The 25,962-nt window shown below is 38.6% G+C and overlaps 1 protein-coding gene across 8 annotated transcripts in view; it reads right to left on the bottom strand.

The window, feature by feature from the left end:
• mical2b (microtubule associated monooxygenase, calponin and LIM domain containing 2b) overlaps positions 1 to 24,276 on the bottom strand; it is a 61,491-nt gene extending 37,215 nt beyond the window's left edge. For all 8 annotated transcript variants that reach the window (XM_065956506.1, XM_065956507.1, XM_065956508.1 and 5 more), the window contains exons 1-5: positions 24,081 to 24,276; positions 5,165 to 5,566; positions 3,181 to 3,388; positions 1,230 to 1,346; positions 144 to 245 (exon numbers count right to left, since the gene is read on the bottom strand). In XM_065956506.1, the coding sequence (XP_065812578.1) occupies positions 144 to 245; positions 1,230 to 1,346; positions 3,181 to 3,388; positions 5,165 to 5,428 (691 nt within the window). In that variant the 5' untranslated portion in view covers positions 5,429 to 5,566; positions 24,081 to 24,276. The remainder of the gene's footprint in view (positions 1 to 143; positions 246 to 1,229; positions 1,347 to 3,180; positions 3,389 to 5,164; positions 5,567 to 24,080) is intronic.
• Between the last annotated feature and the right edge of the window lie 1,686 nt (positions 24,277 to 25,962).

Below are 25,962 nucleotides of genomic sequence, written 5' to 3'. Positions count from 1 at the left end.
ACGACACCTCCCTCCTTTAATGGAAAAAATGTGGGTCAGGAACAAACCCTTTTTGAGGACTCATTTCAACATAAATGGCCCATTTCACCCCACAGCACCACTCGCAACTGTGGTCGCCCGTTAAGAGTTTCCTTCCGTCTTACCATCTAAGGTGTTCTTCCGTCCGTCAGCTCCGATTATAACATCAAAATCAAAGTCTGAGACCACATGGCTGGAGGGATGAACTTCTGCTCGCCAACCAGGACCTAAGAAAGAGCACATCAAAATAGAAGAACTAACTTTAATGAGATAACTTTCATACCATAACATTCATCTGATCTCAATCAATCGAGTTGATTATTCATACTCTTTGTTATATTATCTACAAAGACCCAACATGAGTCCATCATGAGCTCTAAGCAACATTTAGCAAAGATAGTTTCATTCACACTTTGTTGAGGTGCTGATCGATTCACAATTGGTTTCCTTTTTTTGACCACTTGAGGTGTATCTTGTTGTTCATCACCTGCCACACAGCAGCTTAAGTATGATTCTCTGTCTTTACGTCGACATATCAGAATCAGAATCTGGTTTATTGCCAAGTACATTTACACATACAAGGAATTTGACTTGGTGTATTGGTGCTAAACACATAAGGAAATAAAGCAGAACTAGCAACAACTTCAATAATACAGTATAAGAAGATATTACAATATATAAAATAGAATTTATAAATGTAAAATATAAAGATAAAAAACACAAAATGTACAAAAGGTGCAATGTAGGAGCTGTGTAGTGGACTATGAAAAAAAAATCTTAGTGTATGTAACTACTCACAGAGTGCATGTAAGGAAAATACATTTTTAAAGTCCAGTGGGCGTTAATGTAACACATAAAGAACAGTTTCAGCATTCACATTACTTTGATGTTTTACTGACTGTGGGGCTGATGAGAGTCTGGGTTATGTGGGAGGAGGAGGGGAGGGCAGGGACATGTTATCATCATTATCGTCTCATATCTCCAAATGACAAAAGACATTTGGCATGTTGGGGAGATTCATTTAAAGTACAGCTGAAGTGTTGCTACCAGCAGACTCTGTGAATAGACCACACAGTCCACTCTATGTATGTCTTTTGTGAGCCGAGACCTATCCATACATAGCAAAGACATGCAAAGGTGTCCCTGGGTGTCCCTGCCACTCACAACCCTTTAACACAGATTATAGCACACACACACACGTGCAGACTCACTGTCGTCAGTCTGCTCCGCTGGCGGCTCCAAAAGTTTAACAAACTCCACATTGACGTGAATCTCCACTCCCAGAATTAGACTTACTTTCAGCAGCATCAGCTGGAGATTGCGGATGCCTGGAGAGGATACAGACAAATACACACATTAAGGGATTTAATATTCAAAAAGGACAAAGAAAGCTCTCTATATGAGTTTAATGGGCACAATACTTCAAGACAGAAACAGTTATTAATCACCTTGCTCATGGTAATAATAGTGTTATGTAGCTACCAGCCTATTCTACTGCTTTACTGTATCATATGTAACCTCCTGTAATCTTATCACAAAGCTATAAATAGAAGTGATGGTGGCTTTTTAAAGAGTACGTTTCATTTAATAGCAATGGAAGTTTGCCTACAGTAGTTTATATAATACAGTCAGTTTACTGGCTGAGACTGAGTGATCAGACTGTTCAACAGTACAACCACCTGACTCTAATAATGTTCAGTAATCAGTAATTCTACACTGTGTGTGTTGTTTTTACTAAGAACTGTCCTCTTTCTTTCTACAAGTGAAAGTGTTTATAGTATATGCCTAGTATTATTTTAGGTCTATTGTAATTTATTGCTTTATTTAATGTAAATATTTAGTTTTTTAACTATTTTTACTAATTATACTACTGTTTTTGAGCTGTTGTAACAGAGAAATTTCCCCCAATGGAGGACCAATAAAGTTTATCTTTATCAAATGAAGAGGCATATGTTGATCAAAGTCCAACTTATTGTGTTTGTGGTAAAATGAATTCACTTGTACAAAGCCAGGGAAAAATAAGCCTTGGTTGTGCTACAGGACTTCTGTGGCCAACACAGGAGCTGCTTTAGCTCAGTCGGTAGAGCAGGCGCTCCAGCTTCAGTGTTTTTTGATCTGGTCAAATGTTCAACTCCTAGTGTGTCGCTCATAAGGACATGTTTTTCCACTACAGCTGTCCTATCAAACAAAAAGCAAAAGTTAGGAGTTTTTATGTTACATGGAAGCCTTAAGACTACGGACGTGCAAATTCTGAACACTAGCAGGTGTGCCAGCAAACCCCTTGTAAATATATTGTTTTGAACATATGTGAAAAAAATATATCTTCAATTTGAATTCTCAGTCATACATAACATATACAGTAATCATCCATTATCTATACTGCTTATCCTGTTCAGGGTCTGGAGACAATTCCAGCCGTCAGTGTGTGGGGGGGGGGGGGGGGGGGGGGGGTAAACCCTGGTCCTAGTCAATCACAGAGTTAATAACATAACAGAGTTGATGATAAGTATTTAAACTGGATAAAGAAATAGTGTAAGTCAAACTAAAAGATGCATGTATTTTTGGATGTGAGTTATAGTAAGAGTCACACACAGAAGAGTTCATCGCTGAGAGGAGATATTCATGACATCGTTACTAAAACTGGATAGAATGAAGTGCCAACAGAAAGTTCCCAGAAGGGAGCGCGCACACACACACACACACACACACACACACACACACACACACACACACACACACACACACACACACACACACACACACACACACACACACACACACACACACACACACACACACACACACACACACACACACACACACACACACACACACACACACACACACACACACACACACACACACACACACACACACACACACACACACACACACACACACACACACACACACACACACACACACACACACACACACACACACACACACACACACACACACACACACAAAAAAAATAGTACAGAGAAGGGCTGCACTATTTAAATATTAAAGTCTATATGATTATTCATATTTTTGAAAGATGAAAGGACTGCAGATATTGTGGTAATTTTATTTGACATAGCCATTTAAATTGAAGTTTTGAAGATGTCCGTTGTTAATATTTACTTTCAGTTTAATTTCCCATCACAGGTTTGGACTTACTGATGTGGTCGATGGAGCCAGCACAGAACTTTCCATAGAACTTCTTGGCACCGAGGCCCCTGAGGTCATGGATGGTGAAGGGCCAGAGATGAAGCACATTGTTTCTGGAGAAGCTGTCTCTCTTCTCGATCACAACCACCTTACAGCCCAACAGGGCCAGCTCAATGGCTGTCCGCAGACCACATGGACCCCCACCGATGATCAGACACTGGAAAAAAAGAGGCAGAGGGAAGGCTGAATGGGCTGTAATCATCAAAAGGGACACACAGGGAGAGATCAATCTAATGAAGGAGCTACCTTTTAACTCTTGTTTTAAAAAGTGAACAGTGGCCTTCATGATTCAATTTGATGCACATTTTTCACTTTTTAATAAACCCTTAAGAACATGATTTATGTCGATGATTATGTGATTTATGTATATCCAAACAGTTATTCAAGTAGGTGTGGGTCATATCTTATAGTTTGAGTGATGTTAATTCTGAGCTCTTGTTGAATTCATGTTGCTGGTGCTTTATCTGCTGTTTGATATCATCACACTGAAATGTGAACAAAGCTTCATCGAAAAAGTAAAAAGGATCCGCTATGAACAGTTACGGTCCCACTTCTATGTCAATGTGCTGTGTTGCGTTTTACAAATAAAGGTTATAGGCAAACCAAGTAGCTATGAAATGACTATATAATGACTTATATCACTTTGGAGAGAACATATTTTGGCATCTTCCAGCAGAACAAGAGATATAGAGAGTGATTTAAAATGTGAGTTACAGAGCTCCCATCCTGCTATAGTGCCAGATTTTTTCTTCTGAACAGCAGTTTCTACTGAAAAAAATGTGGATATTTCTGTTATGTTTGGCCAACCCTCAGCCCAACCCATTTCTGTTAATCTTCCCCCTGCAAGTCTGTGGCCTCTTTTCCCTTCTGGACATCTTATCATTTCCTTTAGCATGAGGTCATTTTCAACTTAGCAACATGGGCTGCTTATTATCCTTAGACATACATGCTCTGGCAGTTAGACAGATAAAATAACACATACAAGAAGAATCAAATGAAGAACTTAAGTCACATACTACTCTCTGACGATATGATGTTTGTATCTACACAAATTAGGCAAAAGAGAAAGTATTAACGGCTTTAAGTACAAGTAAGTAAGTATCGAAAGTCTTAATTAATTCTGATGTAAATGAATGGTTGTGACCTGAATAACCATCACCTAAAACCTTTTTTGCTCTGTTCAATTTTCTTTTTTCACACAGACACATTAGGAGATGATTTTCCATGTTAAAAGTTCAGCCTTCTTGTGTTGCATTGTAGCTGAGCTCCCATAGTAAAATGTCTATATTCAGTTGTTAAGAGTGAAACTGAGCTTAAAACAACTTAAGCAAAGATACAGTCTTTCCTACAGGGAATCAGATCTGCTCAAAGTTCCTCCTTCTACCAAAGAACCTACAGAGCCTTCATTTTGCAGTCATGATTAACAGTAAAAACACCACCATGCAAAAGTGAGAAATCTCATGGAAAAATACTCAGATGGAATCCAATCATAGGAACACTTGGTGTTGTTGAAATGGAAATTTGACCTATTACAAACTGTCTTGACAGTTCAAATATATTGAATAATTGAACATTTCAAAGTACTAAACAGAGAAAAGTATTGATGCTTGTTGGCTGTTACCAAAGATAACAAGCTAAGATTATCGGCATACTTTCTAATTCCAATAGCTTTTTCGCTCTACATAATAGAAAAGAAAAACTTTATTATTATAGCAGGTAAGCAGTTAGACACCCACCTTTAAAAGTCTATCAAACAACCCTGGATAAGTCCCTTCCATTACAGTAATTCTACCCTATTTGAATGTGTTTCACATTCTAGAGATGTACAGATGAATTTCAAACATCACTAGACTGCTAAGATACTTCATAAAACAATCATTTGGTCTACAAGTAGCCTCTTACTCCTGTACAGGTAAATCACAGTTGGTCTTACCCTGTTGTCTTTGCATGCTTTGTTCTGGTTGTACACCTTCTGTTGTGCCCTTTTGTCCAGTTTGGTCCAAAGGGCCTTGACCTTCCAGGTGCTGACTGCAGCTTTCAGTGAACTGTAGAAGTTACTGTAGTCCAGAGGATCCAGTTGGAGCTGCCTGCAGAGGATGCTGAAGGCCTGCAGAGTCCCTTTACAGGTGGAAGCTTGAACAAAGTTTTCAAAGAGCACACTGGCCTGCGCTGTACGCTCATCCTCCGTCTCACCCATCTCCTCTGATGGCAAGAAGTGTCCGGTCTCCTTTAACACTCGCTCTCCTCTTCCTCTCCTCCTTCTGTTGATAAATCCTTCCACACTGTCACTTCTACACTCCAGTCATGTAGTGGCTGCTGCCATGCTTACGTTGTTCTGAAGGAAAGAATAAAAGATTTTTAGAGACATAATAATCCAGAGCCCTGAGCTCAAATATAATCAGGTAAAGCAAAGCTTTTGCCGCAAAGATTGCAAGGGGAATAAAAACATCTTCAAGTTGTAACACAATCTTATACACCTGAAGAGTCGTCATAACAAGTAAGACATATTAAAGGAAGACCAAGCAGCAGTAGCCGCCAGCATCAGCACCAAGTCAAGAGAGTATTGTAGTGCCGATTTAACAGGCATTTGTAAACTGTAGAAAGTTTGCAAGAGACAGCACAGAGGCTAAAGAACTGATTGACACAATCACAGATCGTGTCTTTAATTGGACCGCAAGAAAAATAAAAGCATCACTAGATCTAGTCACTAGCTCATCCCTGGAATGGATTCAACGTTGAGATAGATTTATTGAATAGAAGACTAGAGACAGTGCACTCTGTAAAGGTTTTGTGAGTTAAGTAATGTATTCAGTGTGTAGATTAGAGAACACCAATAGAAATCTCAGGAAAATGTTTAAAACAAAGATGTTAACAAGAAAAAGTCATTTGGTTATTTTTAAGCCTAAAACAACACAGGGGCTTGTCTATTTGTACTTTTATCCGACAGTTTATAGCATTTCATTTGAATTATTTAGTAAAATACTCAAAAATAAAAATAAAATAAAATCAAAGTATGTTGGTTGTTACTTTTGATGTACTTTGCTAAGTTTTTTTTTTAAAGGTGAAAGTTAATAACAATTGAAAGTCAAAAACTGTTCATTGCTTTTCTGTGTTGACAATGGTGATGTTAGTTAGTGTAGAATATTAATGAATACATCTTTGAGACTACATTAACCTTTCTAACCCTCAGATGTGCATACTTGTATATTTGTTTTGCACATGATAAAAACATATGATTGTAAAGTCCAGTGTATAAGAGCATTTATTACCGTTCTTTCATCTACAAAGTGGACTGCGTTCTCTAAACCCATGCAACCTATTTACCTGTATTTATGAGGAGACGTGTCCACCATGACCACAACTGCAGTTGCTATCATAACTCAGTACACGCCACATCACATGGGTCCGTACCTCACAACTATCAACGTTACAACAGACTGAGAGCTCATACCAGTAGTTATTAGGATTTCAAACTCCACATGGTGAAAACATTTGGTACTAGAAAGAGTTACAAAGCTGCACAGAGACTACACACTGTGGACTTGGCTGAACACAATGGAAACCATCATGCAGAAAGACAGTTTAAACCTTGTTCCCACAGGGAAACCCCAAAAACTGACTGGGTCTTATGAACCAGACATATAATCCAGATCTTACCGTAATGCTTTAAAGATATATAAATATTTTCATCGGTTTAACAGCCAAAAACATTTCTGTTTTCATTCCATGTCCTCTCATTGGTCTCACTGCAACCAGGGAAATGTTTTCAGGGAAAAGGCTCTGAGAAACTTTTAGTGTATCACCTGGAAAACACGTAACAGGCTAAAGAAGCAGATTTGCTCCTCATTAAGCAATGTTTTCCCAACACTTACTTTGCAAGCTCACATCTGTAAAAAAACAACAGTTTATTATGAAGTGCTTTTAACACATCATTTTGACATTTGCTTAAAAGTTTTTAAGTATTAAAAGGTTGTCATGAAAAGGATTACAATCTAGTTCTACTTTGTATCATACTGAAACACAATGACCTGGCCTGCATTGATAGTAATGTCTTCTACAAATCACAAGGATCTAAACTTTCTGGTGGAAAAGTTTAAAATCTTGTAAATGAGCGGTCACATTACAAAATGGAAGGAATGTTGGCACACCACTGAAAATAAACTGTACAGGTCATTGCGTCGCCTCATATAGTTCAAGTGTCAATGTCCTGCATTCTGTATGAGGCACACAGGAACATATACTGCCTGGACCATTTACCTCCCTGTCATGAAATATATCCTGTGCTAACAACAACAAGCCTGCAGGGTTCAAACAGTCACTAATCAAGCTTACATGTTTTTTCTCTACAACAAAGATATTTCCTCCTCTAGCTCAGCTGAATGCCTGATAGGATTATGACTCAGTGCACATTTGGAGGGGTTCAGTTGAGCAGTCATAGGGGGAGCTCAAACGATGTGGCTGAAGAAATACAGACAAAGCAGTCAGACTTCCAATTCACAGACCAACAGCAATGCACCAGTGAAGAAATCCACCCACTGTTAAATACACTTGCAACTAGGACTAATGCAACCTCTGGTACCTCTTGATAAGCTTTTATGCCACTCCTCTCTTACAAGAGAGGCTACAAGAAACAACACATTCTCGACAATAAGCCAACATAACCTTTTCTGCCTTTGTATTCATGAAAGGAGAATATTGAGAATGATGTGCACCAAAAGGCCGAGGGTCAGAGTTGACACTTTAGTAAATGCAGCTTATCCGGTTGTCAGGGGGTTGGGATGTGGTACAGCATGTAAAGCAAGATATCTAGTTGCCCCTTTCAAGGTCAACATCCAACCTACTGAGGAGACTCATGTCCATAACAAGAAGGTCTGGATGGCTAGTAACATACTGCAGGATCTTTCTCCAGTAGGTCAAGCTCAGCCAACCAAGGGAACATTTTTGATAATACAAGGTGTGAATGGCTAATACTGTACCCCGGGGTCTTACCCTTATTAGACAAGCCCAGCCAAAAAACAGACGAATCCCATTTCAGCTGCTTGCATCCACTATCCAAAGCACATTATGTAATGGGTTCCTCGTGAGTTACCCCGTATCGGTTTTGGTCCTGTGTAACCCTGGCATTACCACTTTTCAATCAGCCTGACCATCTGATGTTCCATGTTATCCTTTTTGTGAAAAATGGCTACAGGATAGTTCAAGTCTTCATCTGCGGGCTGCAACTTGCACCCAACCAATAGGGAGGAATTCATTGGATTTCATTAGAGAACCGTGGTCTAAGCATTGGAGATTCTGACAACATGTGACTTGACCATGTGAATTGGTGGCGAAGTCAAACCCCCTCTAGAAATGTTTATTCAACTTTATCCAAAAAATGTAGACATAGATGTAACTTAGTTGATCCCAGGACTGGATGGAACCTGTGATCCCTACTTCTACATACCCACAGCAAGATTCTCAGGCTGGGCATGGTTGAAAGCTTTCTCAAAGTCCCCAAAATACTGGCAAAAATGGGCAAACTCAGATGAACTGCCTACAATCCTGCAACAATATAACTGGGCTAATGCAAGTTTAATTGTGGATTTGATTCACTTTTGAAAAAATGCATCCATTAATATATTACAGACAACCCAGACATCCCTCTCCCCAGCATCATTTTCTAGCTTTTCCAGGGGGATGCCAATGCATTTTCAAAGGGGATATTCCCTACAGCAAGCTCTAGGTTTACTCCGGCATCTCCTCCCAGTTGACCATGCCCAAAACACCTCCAGACAGAAGCGCCCAAGAGGCATACTAGTCATCAGATGTTGATTTTGAGAACAAGCAGTGAGAATCCCCAAGGACATCTTCTGGTCCCCTCCTTTGGAAACGAGGACCACTTTCCTGTTATGCCAATCCACAGATACAATGCCAATGGTTTAAGTAACACTTGGTTGGCATGTCAACCAAAAACAAACAACGCTGTATAGTGCCTTCATCATCTGAAGGGAGAAACTCAACCATTCTCAATACATTGCAGATGAGACACTTCTTGTCTATTTTAGGTGGCATTGTGTTGGATTGGAGACAGTGGTTGAGAGGACTCAGATTCTTTTTGTATTCCAAACTCTTCTAAATAACAGACTTATTACATTATTTGAATCTGTTGCCAAACTTACTGCAGGTATCTCGCTGTCACAGTTAAATGTCTGATCCTACTGGAAGCCTAGAGTATTCTTCTCAGTAATATTACAGCCATGTAATCTGCATGCGTTTGTCAAGGAGCTAGAACGAGGATTCTTCTCTCTTACACACAAATACAACATCAAAACAACCCGAAACAAAACCACCTGATACCTTGTGGATGAACTCTATATGCAAAGAGTGTGTATGTCAGGGCAGGGAAACAAGCTTGCTGCAAAAGGACTAAAGCTGGCTGGCCCTTTAGTTTGTTCCAGATCACATATCTGATTGCACACACACACACACTACACTTACCAAGAAACACACACGTTCCTGTAAGTCCTTGAGTGGCCCAAAGGGGGTCTTAGATCTCTGCAAACCGACTGTTTGGCTGCAGACAGAAGCTTCTCAATTACAATTAACCCCTCTGTAAATGCCTGCAAACATTCACACACGCACGCACGCACGCACGCACGCACGCACGCACGCACGCACGCACGCACGCACGCACGCACGCACGCACGCACACACGCACACACGCACACACGCAATGCTGAATAATTCAACCCATTCAATGGAGAGCACAGCAGACTCAGCATGACCTGGCCAGTATAGATTAGTGAGGAAAAGGGAGAGAGAACAAGAGAAAAGAAGCAAAAAAATCACAGTGTTACACGAGAAAAACCTGTGACAGACCGAGGTGTCTTTGACTGTATGTGTCCAACTCAATAACTGATGGTTACAGGGGCTTCAACAGCTTTAACAGTTAAGAGAAGACTGTCATAGCAAAATAAACTTTCTTTCTGCCTCATCCACATCTCTAAATAACAGGAAACCACTGGACACAATAAGCTGGAGACAAAGACATTCAAGAGGTTTTTTGTTTTTTTTTAAATACCCTCCTTATATCAGGTCAAAGAATGACTGCCCTACATCTGTTTGGCTCAGCTAACAGTTAAGTGTCTACTGAGAAACAGAGCTAAAGATCTTTGGGAAGGATCACAACATGCGGATGCTGTACTATATATAACCACATCTGGCTGTGTGCCTTCTGGTAGCCTACAGGAAGTGGTTAACTTAGTATCTTTTCTTTCTAACTTTTGTGGGAGGGTGTGGGGGTTTCCAGTATCTACAGATCTGTTTGCATTTCAAGGAAAGTTTTCAACTGAGGGGATCGGCAAACACATAAAAAGTTTCTATTACAAACTGATATGGACTGTATATTTACTGAAATAGTTCTGGTTTCTTTGTCACAAACACAGAAACACAGAAACACATGTACTGCTCTGTATGGGATATTCTGCTAAATGTATTTTAACCCCCTAAAAAGTTCCATCTACAGTAAAGTAAGTATCACTCAGTAACCCAAATATTTGCTTATTTTCATCACTTCACACTGCTGTCATTCAGCCTTCCCCTCTGGCAACATCTGTATTCCACAAAACTTCTGCAGTTGTGCCCTTCAAAGGTTATTTTGTGGTTGTTTTACATTATCATTTACAGTATACAGTTTTATGCAAACCTTTATCTGTCTCAGTGTTGCACAGGTTCACATGCACCAGTAACACATCATCAGACCAATTAGAAATCTATTTGGTGACCGGGAGACTATTGAAAAATCAGAACATCTTTGCAGCTTTAAGAAAAGTAAAGTTTGAAATAGCTCATTACTAAAATGTTTGACCCAAAGTGCTGGTTGATGGGTTTTCACAATGTGCAGTATAGGAACTCAGACAACCATAAAAATGTGTAATTTGGTCCTGCAGAATAATTTAGTCTACAGTAACAACATGGTAGTCATGCAGGTCTCCAGGGTGTACCCCACCTCTCCACCTCGGTCCAAACACTACTTTACTCGCAGAGTAAACCAGTTGCTCTCGCCTGTCCCTTTACATGTGAACAAACAGTCAATACATTTTCAAAACCCAAAGAGACAACCTTCAGTCGGGACTTTTGTATTCAATCTGCTTTTAGTTTATGTTCTCAACTGTTGTAGTGACAAATATTCCAATTTATAGAAACTGCTGTCAGTCATTATTCCAAATTTGTCTTTGTTTGAATACAGTAAATTAGTTGCACATTTACAAAAAAGGAAAAAAAAAACACGTCCCCTACAGCTGCATCCTTAAGAGATCAAGTGCCACTAAAGTCTGATTTGGAACTCTGGATTAAGAGATACACAAGATATAGTATCCCATTGGAGATCCCACCATCTCAATATACTACAGCATTATTGGTCGTAACACTTAACCATGTCTGCTGGTCAAAGAGACAGTCCTGAGTAAACACCCCGGCACTAAAAGACCCTTCCGGCCAAGAATTAGAGAAATCTGTTTTGTGTAATGTAAAGAATAAAGGCAGCAAAATATTCCGTTCTGAGTATCCAGGAATGCCCAAGGAACTCAGGACGTACAAGTTAAAGAAGTCATGTTATAGGAAATAGAAAGATGACATTACAAAGTACAGAATCAGGTTACTGATAACTGGAGGCACAAGAAACTGGAGCTTAGGGGGCAAGTAGAGCAGGAGAAGTGTATTCCCGAGGAACAGACAAAGAGAGGCTGTATCCACAATAATACTGCAAACTTACAAAATGTTTAGGTAAAGCCTGTCGAACTTTTATATGCATAAACCTTGAACAACAGATGCAATCTCTGTCTTTGTATATCCAGAGGACAGGACTCAGATCACTGGTTTTAACCTTGGATCTGAGACCCCCAAAGGGGGGCGCCAAGATCTCAGGGGGGGAGCAAGGCTTTTCTGCTCTGAGATTGTCAAAATGAGATATGTGCATATTAACTTTAATCATGATAATACACTGGATAGTCTTTGTAAAAGTCTTCTGGTAAGAGCAAGTGTAGGCCTATTCTATCAGGATTTTATCAATAAAAACAAATACATTTAATGTCCATTTTTATGTCTTGAATAAAATTAGGAGGGCTCCGGGCAAAAAAGGTTGGAAACCAGTGACTTTGATCAAGAGATCCATGGTCATTGTAATCTAAAATGACTCAAGTATCTTGTTGAATTCCTTTTATATTAATGCCAACACAGCCTACCTGGAATCATTTAGTCTGTTATGTATCAAAACAACAAACATCTCTCAAAATACTTTTCCTCAACACATTCTTCTCTTCTACTATTTTGTCTTTTTCAAAACTAAGAAGTTGATTCCAAAATGCATTACCTAATGCTGTCTGTTTTTGTGAGCTTTACCCACAACCAAAAGCAGAAAACATTAATTTTGTGTAAATCCTTTTGCTAACTTCCTCCTGTGACTGATGTTGCTACATCATTTCTCAAACTGATTGTAGCAATATTACTGAAACAGGCCTAAAAAAATAGGGAGGGGCCACTATTTTCAAAATTTTAATAGTCATTAATTTATAAATAAATTAGTGTTTGTGCAACCATCTTAAAAATATATTTTCCTATTTTTTGACCTGCGCTTTGTAATGGGATAGGCCCACTTCAGACAGTGGCTGAAGGGGATCTGATAGCTGTTGGCTCACCGCCATGAAATCACAAAAGAAGATGAAGAAAGCATTAGTGCCAACGGCCAGCAGTAATCAAAGAACTGCCAGAGACTTTTTAATATTTTTGCTCAATGTTGTTTTACATCCTGACAAACAGCACAGTGCAGAAATGTTGTTCTGTAAGAAGTCACAAGATTTTGTAAAATCGGTTAATCACTAAAAGTAACAGAACTTTAGTTGTGTGGAGTTAGTGACCTGTTAAGAAGTGTGTGTGTGTGTGTGTGTGTGTGTGTGTGTGTGTGTGTGTGTGTGTGTGTGTGTGTGTGAGCAAGTGTACATGTCTCAAATAGGGATCAAAGCTGAGTCAACAGGTTCCTTCGAGAGAGAGAGAGAGAAGTCGGGAGAGCGAAGAGGATAATGTGTGAAGTCAGGAGGGCTCCGACTGAAGGGGAGTGCAGACTGCAGAGAATTCTGTTACAAATTCTTTAGTTTTGAAATGTATGGAATTTGAATCTGTCCACATACAGTGCAGCCTCAGCAAGTGGATGTGGTGAGGCTGGATGGATCATTTACAGAAACAGCTTTTTTTTCCCCTTCGTGAATACTGAAAGTATTAACAGCTGGAAACAGAAAAGTCTTCTGCATCAGAGACGCCTTCACAATGATGACGATTTCTAAATGAATAACCAACAACATCTGCCTAATGAAAAGTAAACCAAATATGCTTTAAACTATTGTTCAGACTACCTCCATGTTTAACTCTAAATCTTTATTAAACTTGAGAAATGCAGTTCAGCAGACCTGCAGTGTCATATGAACCTTAACTCAACACTCCCCTAATCACATTTCTTTCAAGATCATCTCATCACAAATAAAACTATTTTACTTGCTCCCATGACTCACACAGCCTGCATGGTGGGCCCATAAGGACGCTGACCCAGACGTGACTGAGAGCTGATATCGTTAATTCAATTTTTAAATCTTACACAAGATCCAAAAGCTACATTTACACAGATTATAGTGTACATTCACTTAAGCTGAAAGTGTAGGTTTTTAAACACTGTGTTCCTACTGTTATAGCAATAGACTGTATAAACATGGACACAGTCTCAGTGAGGACATCCACTGGTTTCAGAAAATAGGTGTTAGGAAGCCAAACAATGGCTTATATCTTCTATCTCCTACCTCCTGTCTAGTGTCAGGCAAAGAGATGGAGTTAAGCCTTAAGCGTCCTAGCAACAGTTACAGCATGCCCATCAGAGTCAAATCAACCACACCCCTAATCATTTATGAGTGACATTTAGCCTTGATATAATCAAAACAGGTGAGTTATAGAAAAATGTACCTCCTCAGACAATATAAAGACATGAGCCATTCAGACCATAACGTATTTTTTAACCAGTCTGTAAACATGTTGAATGGGCATTTAAACTCAGCTTTTAATGGCATTCATTTGGCTTTTCCAGCCAGCCTCAAGTGGATAATGGATGTTGTTGTTTTTTTGCTTAATTTTTAAACACTGGAGGTTACTGCTTTCTTCAACACTTTGTGAAGTACATTCATTTTATTGTTAGGCTTTTATTTTGAATTTAAGTTGAGAGTACTTTACTTGCTGTTTGAATTCAACTGCTGCTTTAATAAAGTAAGGAACTTCTTGGTAGATTGAAGGTTAGGACATTAACTTAACCACAGGAAAAGGGAATTTGTTAAGGATCAAATACTACATTCAAACAGCTAAAAGAAATGGTGAAAAAGTGAAAAGTTTTACATCATGAGGTGGATATTACTTTTTACTCCTTGACTTAGCTGTCTTAAAGTGAAATAAGACATTCAAAGATGCAGCCCTGATGTCTTCATCGCTGTGACTACAGAAAGACACTGCAGAGGCTTATCCACGCTACCCCTACAGGAACAAAATATCATGCAATTAATCGCTATATAAAGAAGAATGTATTCATTTCAGAGCTTAGTTAATCACGATTAACTAGATAATAACCCCTATACATATTGTTTTATTATTCTGTGTTTTGCACCAGACATTGCTGAAACTGAACCTTCAATCATAATGTAATTTAATTAATAATATAATTGTTTGTTTCTTAATACATTATGAATAACCTTACACTCAAAGCCAGTAGCTGCTCAAACTGCTAAACGGCCTCTCAGGAAACTTATGAGCGAATATCTTAAAGCCACATCAGACTGGTTTATGGCTTGAAGAGACACTCCCACACTTAACTCACTGATAAGAGGCTTTAAGGGGGAACAACTTACTCATCAGCTCCTTGTTTGTTGTAGCAGAAAACAGCTCAAAGGAATGTGAATCAACTTAAAAATACAGAGAAGAGTCTTTACATGCGAGTGGTCACAATTAAGTTTGATTAATCCAAAAGTGCAGAAAAGTTTAATGACAGCAAATGTGCACCGTGTAACAGAATGATGTTAACACATTCATTATGTTTTCTTGTTAAATTCATTTCTTAATTTCTGGCCATCAAGTTGCCTACTGACATCCAGCAAAACATGGAGACTGATGTGCATGCAAATAATAAATGAACTGTGTGAGCATAAACTTGTGAAAGCGGCGCTCCAATGTGCTACTTAATATCCAACAGTGTTACTTTAGCCTTTTCACATTTTATACACTCTTGAACACTTCTGCCCCTGAAACCTCTCTGAGTTGTTCACACATGCTTCTCAAGCGGGAGACGATAACTGCCTTCATATCGATACTTGTAGGTTGACATATTGACAACATTAACAAAAAGAGCAGAGGAGAACGTACAGGCGAGTTGAAAACATAATGAAGCAGTTTCACAGAGATCGCACATACATCTCTCCCAGGATAAAAACACCATCACCCCCTCAAACATACTTGAGGTTAAGTCACCTGATCATACTGTTCTCATATTGGTAACTCCCAACTTCATGGGAAAATCTGGCCAAATGTAGGAGGAATCATTCCAGGTAAAGTCGGATAAAGTCAGAGTGTAACATTTTGCTGATGGAGTTCACACATGCATCGGTCTTATGTCCAAAATGTCAGGAAGTTTTCTGGAGTTTTGTGCATCTGTCGAAGAACAATTGGAGTAAGAATTTCACTTTTTTTTTGCTAATTTTGCTAGCTGTGTATATTCTTCAATCCAAGTTAAAATATTTTTAATGCCATGTGACTATGAAAAGCATCTACATTTGATTAAAATGTAGTCTTAAAACTACGATGTCTACATGAAAATCATTTTAGAAGGGACCAGAGGGAGAATAGCAAATGGACAAATATTGTTGGTTTTCACTTTGTATTGGAGCATTCGATCTTTCCAGGCCTCAACAGGAAAGGTCAACACCTGAGACAAAGCTTCCATATCTGAGTTCTCTGCTTGGAATAGACTTTCATGATAAAAGTCTTATCACACCTACAGCCTTAAAGGAACAGCTGACTTTTTATGAGTTTGTTTACTGACTCACTCACAAACTAAACCAAGAGCTCTCACTGTTTGCTGTCTTACTTCATATGTTGGGTTAAAAAAAACTTTGCTTAAAGGCATGCATAGTAAAAAACAAATCCAGGAACTTACGAGTTAAATGTTGGACATAGGACTGAAACATGTTGTACTTGTACTCTCTCTTAGCTCATTAAAGCATCAAATCATTTAAATCTGTTAACAACACCAAAGCTTTGTATGTCATTGCAAAGTGTAAAATAACTTGTGACTGCAGGAAATAAGTTGCACAAGTATAACTGAAGAATCAAAGCAGTGCAGATATCCCTTATGAAAACATTATTGAACACTAAGGCAGCTTATAACAAAGCACTAAAGGAGCAGCTGAGTTTTATGACAAATCTTCCCGGGGGGGGGGGGGGGGGTAAAGTACAACAATATCCTACTCCCTGCTTCACTGAGCCTGTGCTTGAACTCCGGTTGGCAGGAAGGTTTACTACTTGTTCTCTTCTTGCATTGAAGAGGTTTACAAAGCATTCAACATATCAGTTGTAACTTCAACATACTAAGTGAGCTAAAACCCTATAGTCTGACCTCATCCAGCCTGTCTGTAGTGGACTATGGAGCCATTATAAAACCCAACAAACCCCCCGACAAGCTGCCTGTTCAGTACGGTAGATAAAATAGTTAAGACCTAAATTTAACAGATTCAGAAAGAGAGCAGTACTCCTTACAGAGCAGGATAAAGTAGTAGATGACATAAAAGCAGGATAATAGTTGAACACACTGACGTCATGTGTAAACAAGGTCCAGACTTTTGTCTCAACCAGATCTCTGTGTTGTGTCAATGCTCAAGATGTAATGTGTCATATTCACAACAGATGACCATCACTGTTTTAGTTTTTGCTGCTGAGTTTGTCAGTGCTTCAGTTTGTTGACGTGTAGTTACATCATCTATGTGGGCTGTATTTATTTAAAAGAGACATTAGGGATGATCACATTTGTATGAATTCATATTTAAGTGTCATCACCCTTGCTAGTCAACAAGAGTAATAATATTTAGCCATATTTTTATGTGTTGCCCCTCCTGCTGGTCAAACGTTATTCACAAACTGCAGCGCAACCACCAATCCATCCCAGACTGGCTGTAGCTCCAGTTATTCAGCCGGCTCTCCTCACTCTACTACCAGGGTGTAAACAAGCAGAGTAAACGGATAGCATCTTGTAGGAACAGCACAGTTTGGCTGTATTTAGATCAAGAAAATGTAACGGAGGTAAAAATGTATGTAGGCTGTGAACTGTCATATCGACCTGAGCAGTGCGTAACCACAATTAGCACAGGTATGTGGATGTTAACCTGTTTGTGTTTTCTTACCTTTAGAAACTTTAGTAGTTTTAATTTAAATTTATGTTTAACAGACGAGGGAATTAGTTGCCTAGGAATATCACTATTTAAAATGTCCTCATTTTTTCTTTTTCAAACTGAGGCTCTCTTGATTCAGCATTTAAGAATATTTTCCAGCCACTGACTGGTGTTGACAAGAACAAGCAAAGAGAAACATTTGCATCTCTTGTCTGGTTCATTAAATGTAAATATCAGGGATGAGGTGAACCCTTTCATACAAGCAGAATTTAAATACAGGGAAATCACTTCAGATTCAAACTCTGTGACGAAGGGACTAAATGTCTGTCCCTGCTAAATTTCAATGATATGAAAATAATTCAATTGCAGCACTTTTCTTTGTCCTTTCAAAAATGGGACCCTTTTTTTGTTTTTTGAGTTATTTTACACAATTTACATGCATTTCCTTTGTTTAAATTGTGCACCTTCATGTTTTACAATACATTGTCTGTGTAATCATTGCATGAGTAAAAAAAACCTGCTCTAAAATGCATTACTTAAATAACAATGATAAACTAAATATAAGTTAACAAAAAGAACTGAGTGCTTAAATGAATGGCTTTACATTCTGCAGAAGCAAACCTGCATTTTAACCGAGAGTTCCAATGCGAGATAAAAAGCCTCTCCCAAACAAAGCTGTATCATATACTGGTGTTTAAAACTGGTCAAAGGCTGATGTGCAGAAATGTCCTGATCACATCAAAATACAACACAGAGGGCAGGGTCTCTGCAGTTGGAGTAACTCAACACCTCAAACTGGTCATATTTGAAAGGACAGACACGTGAAGGATATTGATCCGGTCGACTTTTGTTTTTTTAGAAATTACGATACAGTAGGAAATTTCTCTAAAAGTCAAACTCTCCTTTAAAAGTACAATAAAACTAAATAAACTTTCAAAGGCAGTTGTAGACTGAGCATCTGGGTTGTCACGATCCCTGAATTTTAAACTTTGATAGAATACTAGTAAATCAAATAATAACTCCTGTTTAGATGCCAAGGCAACAAAATCAGAAGTCCTAATAGGCATCCAATTTTGTTTTTTTAGTCACAGAAATTGCAGACAATCTCCTGCAAACAGTCTTAATTGTACAGATACAGTGGCAAAATGTGTTACTATTGTAATGTTTGCAATTCAGACCGTGTTCTGTGCTTTCTTTGGGTTAAACATGAGGCTGACGATCTATATTTTTCTAATGCTTCTGTACTTTTCATCGTTCATTAAAATAATGGATACTGTATGGGTACTGAATAATACCAAAGTATCAAAAATTTAAAAAAAACATTATTCCAGGACATGTGAGCCTGACTATTTATTTACCAATGGCTGCAGGCAGCATCTTAACAAAGACAGACCTATTGTTTGTCTGAACTAGAAACACAAATACACTCCGATTACTGTTACCATACCCACAGAAATGCTGAAGTTCAACATGACATTAATAGATCACCTTAAATATGAACAGTTCACCAAAACATTTAATAAACTCTTCTATATTAGGAAGATGTATAAGGGAGTGCTACACCAGGCTACCTAATGGGCTACCAATCCCTAATACATGCATTATACAAGTTTCAATAACTCTGTTAAGTGTAAAAAATGTTAATTATTTTTTAATCATAACATCTTATTAAAATCTGGTTAGTTTCAGTAAATAATATAGCTTCTCCTGTCTTATATCTTCCCCTCATTACTTGCATGCTTCATTGAGTAAATTGGATTTTAAGAGCATAGTCAGAATATAAGTAAGGCCTCACATGGCCTCTAACACAGACTTCAGTAGCTTGGCTTAAATGTACACACCATATGTTTGGTTTAATTGGTGCATGTGAAACCTGAAATCAAACCCTTAATCCTTACAGTATTAACGCCACACACTGTGTAGGTTTGGCGCTGGATTAGGGCTTGCAATCCGCGAGCAGTTGTGACATTACATCCCACACAGTATGTCCACACTGTGCTGCGATCCTAAAGCACTATTACAGCAAGTTAAAGGGTGTGTTGAACTAAGCAGCAGACCACCTGTTTGTGTGCGGCTAATGTTAGCATCTTTTGACACAACAGCTCAGCAGGAAATCCTGACTTAGAATGATTTGATCTGGTTGATACTGTAATGATCAATTCTAAGAAACTAAACAAATATCCTAACAGGCCAGGCCTTGTGGTTGGTTGTGCCACAGACACGCACTGCAACAGACTGTCTAGACTCCATGGTTTGGATTAAATGTAACACCCATAATGTGTGCTGGGATTTGGACCAGTGTGTCCTCAAGAAGTACAGGATTTTGTAGGTTAGCTAGCATTAACACCATTTGACTGCTCGTGAACAACATGTCAGTCTGGTCACAAGCAGTCGAGATTCAAATATACATAATGTAAAGTAAGCTTTAAAATATGAATTTAAAAAGGGTGTATCTTAACATAAGTGAAATCAACGTTTACACACAGCAGATGGCAGGCTAGTTATAGCAACAGGTATAAATGGCAATTACCACATCTTACTGTCCTGGTAGAGATTTAATGTGCCAACGATTGGCCTCATTCAACAATATGTAAGGTTTTTCATAAACTTGTTCTGAAGTTCCTCAAAGGAAGAATGATCAACCTGTTCTTAAATATAATATAAATCAAGTATATCCTCTGAAAATAACTCTGTGAGTCATGACTGTCTACAATGAGTGTAACACCCGAGTCCCACTGTCTGTGATGTTTTCAGAGTCCTATCTTCAATTTGTTTACATCGCCGGGATGGCCGGCTGACTCCTCCCCTCATGTATAAAAGTTGTTTAATTGAGGGACTAGAGAAAAGAAGAATAACATACTGTACTCACTGCTTAACTGTGTTTCTAGATCACGCTCATTTCAGGTAAATTCACATGCAGTATGAAGATACAAGCATAATAAAGATCACTAGCATTAGCATGCTAACACAACAATGCAGCGCAAGTTGTTTTGGTTTCATGCTGGTGCTCAAGGGCAACATCTGCTGGATCAAAAAATAAATAAATCACATAAAGCCTTTAAACCCAAGAGTTGTTTACACCCCGTGGTCTCAAAATGATGATTCATTTGGTTAAATGAAGAGAAACATATCTCGCTCTCATACCGCTAAATGTCAGCAAGCTATTGCTGCTAGCTTAAAAAAACTTTATCTGCAAGCAATATTCTTGTACACACCCTACATATTGTGTATAAATCCAAACTATCTCTTGAAGACTTCCCCTACAGTGTTTTCCTTAGACCCAAGTCACCCCTCCTCCTACATCTCAAATTTGGTTCACTTTGGAAAATCCTCTGACACACTGCAGCTCAACTTGGCCTTTCTCATCTGACAGCATTTGGTCAGCCGGTGACAGTGACACTCGGCTCCCTGGTGTATTTTTGTCTTCCCGTTTCTCCCCCTGGGCTGATATAGGCAGTGCAAACCCCGTATAAGTCTCCCAGGCATTCCAGGAAGCAACAGCTTGCGCAACGGCTTTTTGTGCTGCATGGACATCATGCTAGATAAGAAGGAAAGGTCGACATGAAATGTCCTGAGATTATATCGAGGGTTGGCTGCATAACAGAAGGAAATGAAGACAAAAACAAATAGAAACAAAGAAGAAATGACATAAAAACTTGTAGCACTACTCGGGTCAGTTAAGATTTGCAAACATGTAGGAGTCTTTATCAAGGACACAGACATGAAGAGCCAAACAAGCACTTCAGTTATCTGACAGCTTGAAGCTTGAGTCATTTCTGGTTTCTTCTCAGCCTAGGCTGAGAAGAAACCACAATGTCCTTTCTTTTGAGAAATGCTTTTATAGTCAGCACAGTAGTTATGAATTGAAATACTGTATATAGAGCATGGCATTTGGTAGCATCACCAAACGATCCTCTTACCCAGTAGTACAGTGACAGCCCAATTTCACAATATGTAATGGAGGGCGTTTAGGATTAAGATGGTATGGATGTTACAAAAATAATCCCCATATATCACAGGAAAGGTTAATGTTTTTAACTTTTCTGTGACTAAAAACTGTTTCTATATGTCTGCTCATTTTCAAACAATTCTCTCAGTCAAACTAAGAGGTCACTGCAGTTATTGCTGACTCATCTGTGTGCCTTTTAGTCTGGATTTGTAAATGGTTTAGCCATTTGTATAATTATTATAGACATCAACAGTCAGGTGTTTCTTTTACCTGTTACCCAGCAGATGTTTGTAGTTTCACAGGTTGTTTATTTAAAATCAATTATTTAGTAAAGATTCTAAGAGAAAACATGTTACTTTGAGTTCAATATTTCTGCATTTAGAGCTGTTCTCCTCTGCTCTTCTTCTCCGTTTGATAACAGAAACCCAGTGTAGTTTTTAGTAGTTCTAGAGAAATGTAGAGCAACGTCTGGGCTGGTCCCTGTTTGAAGAATGCATGCAAGCACACCAGCATGATGTATATCAAACCAGCCATTGGTTTCGCATTGCTCACTGATCAATTGGCATTGGTTAGTTGCCATGAATGCAGCAATGTCAGTCAGCTAGAACACATAGACTTAATCCAAACTCTTCTCCTATTTACCAATATATTGAACAACTATTTTATTTATGTGTCCAAATTGTATCTGATAATCCTAGTCTTCTGATTGTACAAAATTATGATGAATTGTTAATGTTATTTGTATGAATCATCTGTTCTACACACTATCCAGTGTCCTACAGGTAGCAGTGATGAGTGAACACAAGAAAAATTAAGAAACAGCATCTAAGATATACCTAATGCAAAAATATACAATATTTAAAAACATTGGGTTGATGGGGTTTTTTGGTTGTTTTTGTTTTGTTTTTAAACCCTAAAAGAGACAAATATATGTCCCATTTGTAACTTGTTTGCTTCAGTAAAAACTCATCAGGTAACTTTTCATGTTAGCTGCTGCAAAGTCTGTGGACAGTCTGGAGTAATAGCGTAAAATAAAAAAGTATTTTATCATTTACATTAAGAAAGGATCGTGAAAAGTACCTTTGAAAATATAAATGGCTGCTGTAAAAACAGGAGAAAAACATTAGATAAGTTTTGAGAACTCAATATCACAGATGTTTATTTGTGTCTTTGTAGATCTAACTTGAAGACCTTACATCAAAACACATCTCTGTAGTTCTCACGGTTAGAAGGGTTTAAAAGTGCACAAGGTTTAGTCAGCAGTAATGGTGAGGCAAGAGCAGCAACAAGGTAACAATAACTCTTTTTAAACCATAGCTGGGATTTGTTCAAGTCCTGGACCTCTGAACAGTTATCCCCTTATGCTGACCAAGCTCCTTTTGACCAACACTCAAACAGCAACTTAAAGCTGCTTGCAACACTTGCTCTTCCAACTAGTCATTTACTAAAAATCCACAACCCATGCAAACACACTCCCTGAAGGTATGATTATTGGATGGCAGCTTCCCTGTCCTGAAGACAAACATGTTAAGCAGCATGATATTTGGACGCACTCATTAAGTTTGGATGACCATCCAGATCGAATGAACACTAATCCATTATAGGACCCAAGTGCAAATGTAATGTAAGTTTATCCTGCTGCTGAAACATCATTCCTCAACTGGGGAGATGCAGTCGTCTTGCCTTACTGGATTTCACGTCTCTGAGGAGGTGAAGCCACCTGCTGCACACAGGAATGGACTGGAGGATTAAAAGAAGGGGCACACTACAACAAATACAACTGCAAGTGAAGACTCAACACCCTGAAACTCCTGGGGGGAAATCCACTGTGGTACAGGATTGTACTTTTAAAGACCTTTTAAAGGGCGAATGTGCTATCCATAATGAAATGAAGGCTGTTGTACTTCCTGAGTCGTTCTTTGAGCCTTTTCAAGTCAGTAAAGTTTGTAGAGTCTTATTCAGTAGCAACTTTCCATTTGGGGGTGGTGTAGCTAACCTATCTAAATGTAGGGGTTACAGTATGAATATTATTTAAATGCCTATTTGTAGCCACCTCCAAATATTCCTATAGGCTATACATTGAATTAAGAAATAGCAGCAAGTAGCCAACAAGCTTACTTCTGTTTACCTAATTTGTCTTATAAACTAAAACGACTTTTGTAGAAAAAAATAATTACTAGAAGGCTAAACCTGAGGCCTGCCCAATCACCTGTACCCCAATCACCTGTAACCCAATCACCTGTAACCCAATCACCTGTAACCTTGTTGAGTTACAGCAAATACTGAATGATTTAACAGCAGCAATGTCTAATAACAAGCATGAAACAGAGAGTTCAAATAAAGATTATTAAATAATCTGTGTGTTATGTCAGATATGAACCTTTCCAAATAAGATTCCTGATAAGCGCTGGGTCGTGCTTTCACGCTGAGAGAGAAAAGTGCGTCTGTCAGCTACTTACACCGGAGAGTCTTTGAGAGATAGACAGCTGTCCCACTGGAGTCCACGGAGTATTATCCACACTGTGTCCAAAATAAAAGTCTCAAACTATCCTCACGGTTCTGGTTCACACATTAAGTGTGCGCTGAGGTTCTCTTAAAGTAGCGACCTGTTTCTCACGAGAGCTGCCGTGTGTCTGCCGACCTCTGTGTTGTAGACTCAAGCTCGACAGCAGCACACAAATCAACTTCCGGTTGGTATTTTGCAGTTTTTTTTACCTTTATTTTACAAGGCAAGAATTGCTTGAGGCCAAATGACCTCTTTTTCGAGCAAGGCCTGGCCAAAATGGCAGCAGTAAAAAACGAAATATAAGACAAACCTAAAAAGAAAGCACAGACATGAGAAAAAGAGACAAATACAGTCCAGTTAGTTTTGTCCCTGGATTTAGTGAAGATCATCATTTTAGTTTTATCTGCATTGTAGACTGTACCAGTCTTAAAGACAGGAGTTGGGCTTCTATTTCTTTAAAAGCAGCTTGCTTGCAGTCTCTCCAAAACAATAAATAATAGTATCGTCAGCATAGAAATGGGCATTTGCATTTTGGACATATTTCCCCAAATCATTAATATGAATAGTAAACAACAAGGGACCTAATATAGAGCCCTGCAAAATAGTCTACACACCTTTACAATTTGTGGACAAAAGAAGTAGCCTACCTGACATGTTAAAATATATTTAAGTTCTGGTGGCACCAAATGAACACAACCTGCTGATAGGAGTCTACAAAGAGCGATGGGGAGCAGAGAGAAATGCAGCATTGTTAGCGACATTGCTAACCATAGTAGTGCTTTCTATAAGCCTAGGTTTCAGTATTTCTGACATTATGTAGCTAGGCCTACTGCATTAAACTTAATGATTGTAGTCAGGATACAGACATATATTTTTTTCAATGTAGTCTTTTGTGTCAGCTTTTCTGAAAGTGTAGCCTATGTAAAGAGGTCAAGAGTTTGCAATAGCTTTTTGTTTGTTGGAAGTACATAGTACATAACACCATAGTCTACTATCATATTGTTCCAAATGACAACAGAAGATTTAAACATTATTATAAAACGTTTCCACGTGATCAAGGCCTATGTACAGGCAATGCGTGAGGCTAATCGAGACCTATGCCTGCTTTTATTTTGAAGGTAAATCTGCTCAATTTCCTGTGCTGCTATGTCTGTAGATAACTTGACACAAAAGTGCAGAATTTGAAAAGCTGCGCCTCCAATACCACTTAAAATGTTATCCAATAGGAATTTGAGCGTTAAACTGTAATATAGTCTATATTTCGACTGTCAATTGTTTTTTTTCTCTCTAAGCGTTTAAAGAAAAGGGCAGATACAAAAGCAAAGCTGCCACATAATGTGTCAATGTCATATTTCAGGACAAATATCCTTGTTAAACAGCTTATCTGGCGATAAGTAGGCTACACTTCACAACAAAAATGATATAATCAAAAGATAAAATCCTATAGGTCCTTTGTAGCTAATCAGGACTTAACTTGGCCTATAAATAAATGTGCTGCAATGGGCCTGGCAACCTCATATGGGCCTATTGTGCAAAGTCACCATAGTAAACTTTTATAGGTCTATTCTTTAGTTAATCAGTAATTCATTCAACATTTATATAAGCATCCTCTTGACATTCAAAAGAACTCAGCAGCCACCTTTAGTCTTGAGATAGGACTGAGGAACAGCCAGCAGAGCCCTGCATCAGGATCCTATAGGTGAGACAGCACAAGCTCATATGGAACAGCAATGCACCAATGTTACTGAGGGCTTTAAAGCTAAACAAAAAGAGAATGTACATGTTATTTCAACATTATCAAAAGATGCAGAAATAAATTGCAGTAAAAGTCTGTT

The sequence above is a fragment of the Labrus bergylta genome, chromosome 7 (assembly GCF_963930695.1).
Source record: "Labrus bergylta chromosome 7, fLabBer1.1, whole genome shotgun sequence".
Classification (NCBI taxonomy): domain Eukaryota; kingdom Metazoa; phylum Chordata; class Actinopteri; order Labriformes; family Labridae; genus Labrus; species Labrus bergylta.
The sequence above is the reverse complement of the archived record's forward strand: the minus strand, read 5'-3'. Positions and strand labels throughout refer to the sequence as shown.